This window comes from Echinops telfairi, unplaced genomic scaffold, assembly GCF_000313985.2.
Source record: "Echinops telfairi isolate 266 unplaced genomic scaffold, ASM31398v2 ScPeMD7_8;HRSCAF=38, whole genome shotgun sequence".
Classification (NCBI taxonomy): domain Eukaryota; kingdom Metazoa; phylum Chordata; class Mammalia; order Afrosoricida; family Tenrecidae; genus Echinops; species Echinops telfairi.
The window spans coordinates 10,074,698-10,077,142 of NW_022103905.1; the positions used below are offsets into that span (position 1 = coordinate 10,074,698).

General features: G+C 47.6%; 1 protein-coding gene across 1 annotated transcript in view; it reads left to right on the top strand.

Annotated features, from left to right (window-relative positions):
* The window catches only part of TMOD2 (tropomodulin 2), a 46,776-nt gene that overhangs the window by 6,588 nt on the left and 37,743 nt on the right, over positions 1-2,445 (top strand). Inside the window, exon 3 of the mRNA XM_004709432.2 lies at positions 3-121. Coding sequence (XP_004709489.2) covers positions 3-121 — 119 coding nt within the window. The remainder of the gene's footprint in view (positions 1-2; positions 122-2,445) is intronic.

The following is a 2,445-nucleotide window of genomic DNA, read 5'->3' on the forward strand; positions in this document are numbered from 1 at the left end:
AGAGTCTTTATCCCCAAGGAAAAGCCCGTGGAACCTCTCAAAGAAGAAAAAGTGACCCTCGACCCAGAACTGGAAGAAGCTCTGGCCGGCGCCTCTGACACAGAGCTCTATGATCTTGCAGGTGAGTCCCGGGCGCTGGGACACGCGCCTGTCTGGCTGCCAGAGGGGCATTCCTACCCATGCCTTTGAGCTTCGCGCTAGCTCTCGGCTCTTATTAAAATGCCCCGTCAACTTTGGCCCGTAAGCCCCATGTGTATCGCCGCAGCACTGCGCCCCGCGGACTTGCAGGAGTTGCTGTCTCCGCAGTAGCTCACCAGCCCTTTCTCCCAAGGTGCCTCTGGGTAGACCGTGAGAGTGTGAAGAGAAGATAAAATGGCAGCGCTGATGCTGGATCAGGAGCTGTTGTCGTCACAGAATCCCCCGCAGCACTTCTTCTTCCCCACCGCTGTCACTCGTGCCTGCTTGATTCATACTTAGCAGTCTGTTCACTGCCGCAGCCATCCTGCAAGAGCAATCTTTAGTCAGTCCAATCTGCTCATGTTTTCCTGGTGGCCCCTAACAATAGCAGCAAATAGTAATCATATTTATCATACAGTATATAATCATATATAATTATGTGAAATTATATAATACATTTCATGTATGAGAGCAACAGATAGTAATATTCATTATATATTGAAATGATTGTACATTTAGATAGAAAAAAACTGAACCAGTACAAAAGGAGATGTATTGAAAGGCAAGCTTACTCACTTAAGCAACCAAGACTTTCTCCTACTCCACATATGTCCTTCAAGAGAGATTCCCTGTGTATCCCAGCGTATTTGCACGTTTGTATTTCCTCCCAGTGGGATGTCAGCTTTGCCCTACTACAAGGATATTGGGTCACCGCAAGGAGAGAGGTGCTTTTAAAAATATTCGTTGGCAAAAAAATTAAAAAACAACAACATTTGTTAGCAAGCATTCTCACATTTTATACAAGGGGGGGGGTTGTCTTTTTAAAAGTCATGGGAAATTTCCGCTATCTTTTAATTCCATTTTCCCATGAACTTCGTGAAGCCCCTCTCATAAGAGGTCTCTTTCTCCCTCCTCCCAAGAGAACAACTCTGCCTTACCCTAGTAGCATACCACCGACTCACCGGTAGTAATCCGCATCCTGAGGCGCTAGGAGAGGTCACCGCAGGCGAGGAAGCACCTGAATTAAGTAGTGTAGATGCGTCACAGTGGCTGTTTGTCTAGGTTTTATAATCCACAGGCCCCACCACCAGCGGGTCAGTTCCAACTCGTGGTGAGTTCATGCACTCCAGAGGTTTCCAGGTGTGGGACCTTCAAGGTGTGGGACCTTCAAGGTGGTCAGGTGTTTCTTCTGAGGCACCTCGGAACCACCACCCTTTCGGTTAAAGCAAGTACTTAACTATCTACACCATCCAGGGATTTGTAGTTACCCTGCAAGGATCCTGTGACTGTCACCGCCCCTTGTTGTCTCATGACTTCTACTGGAAGTAACTCCAGGGCTGGGCTTGAATTCCCAGAAAATTCCTGAGCCATCTGACAGATTCTGCACAGAATCTGCACAGCCCATAGGAACCCACCGACCCCTGATTGCTAAAGAGCAGATATAAGGAGACTTCAAAAAGTTCTTGGAAAATTGGGGTGAAAAGATAATAGACTTTTCTCATGAACTTTTGGGAAAGTTTTATCCCTCCAGGGAGAAAGACAAGCCTTTCCGCTCTCTTAAAGAGTGACAGTCTCAGAAACCCACAGGGCCAGTTCTACCCTGTCCCTAAGGTTGCTGTAAGGCGAAATTGTCTTGACTCAATGGTAGGGAATTTACTTTAGAGCTATTATCCCTGTTTTATAAGGCTGGACGGCCTTCAGTCACTTCCCCGTCACATAACTAGTGTATACAGAGCCAACATTCAAACTCAGCCAGAGTGCTCCCACTCTTTGACCCCACACTTGCTGGCTGGCTGCCTCCATCCCTTCTCCCAATATGTAGATGCAGCAGCACCGAGGAGGATTCTAGAGGCACTCCTTGGCGATTGGTAGACGATTATATAGTCTGTGTTCCTTCACTTATAATTTTGATAGCAAAGGGAAGTCTAGGCACTTACCATTTCTGCCTGCCCAGCATAGGGTGCCTTGCTGTGTACTGTGCTGCCCCCTGGTGCAATTGCCATCTAGTACAAGAGACTGACAATGCCACTGTGCTCCTCTGGCTTCAGGAGCCCTGGTGGTGCAGGATAGTACAGCACTGACAAAACACACAGCTTCCCTCTAGTTCTTTAATGCTTCCTGTCCCCCACTATCATGACCTGAGTTTTACCGTACACATCCGGCTAGACCAGATCGTGTACCCTGGTACAGGTAAGAGCTCTCAACACATGGAATCCAGGATAGATAACCCCCTCAGGACCAATAATGAGAATAGCAATACCTTGAGGG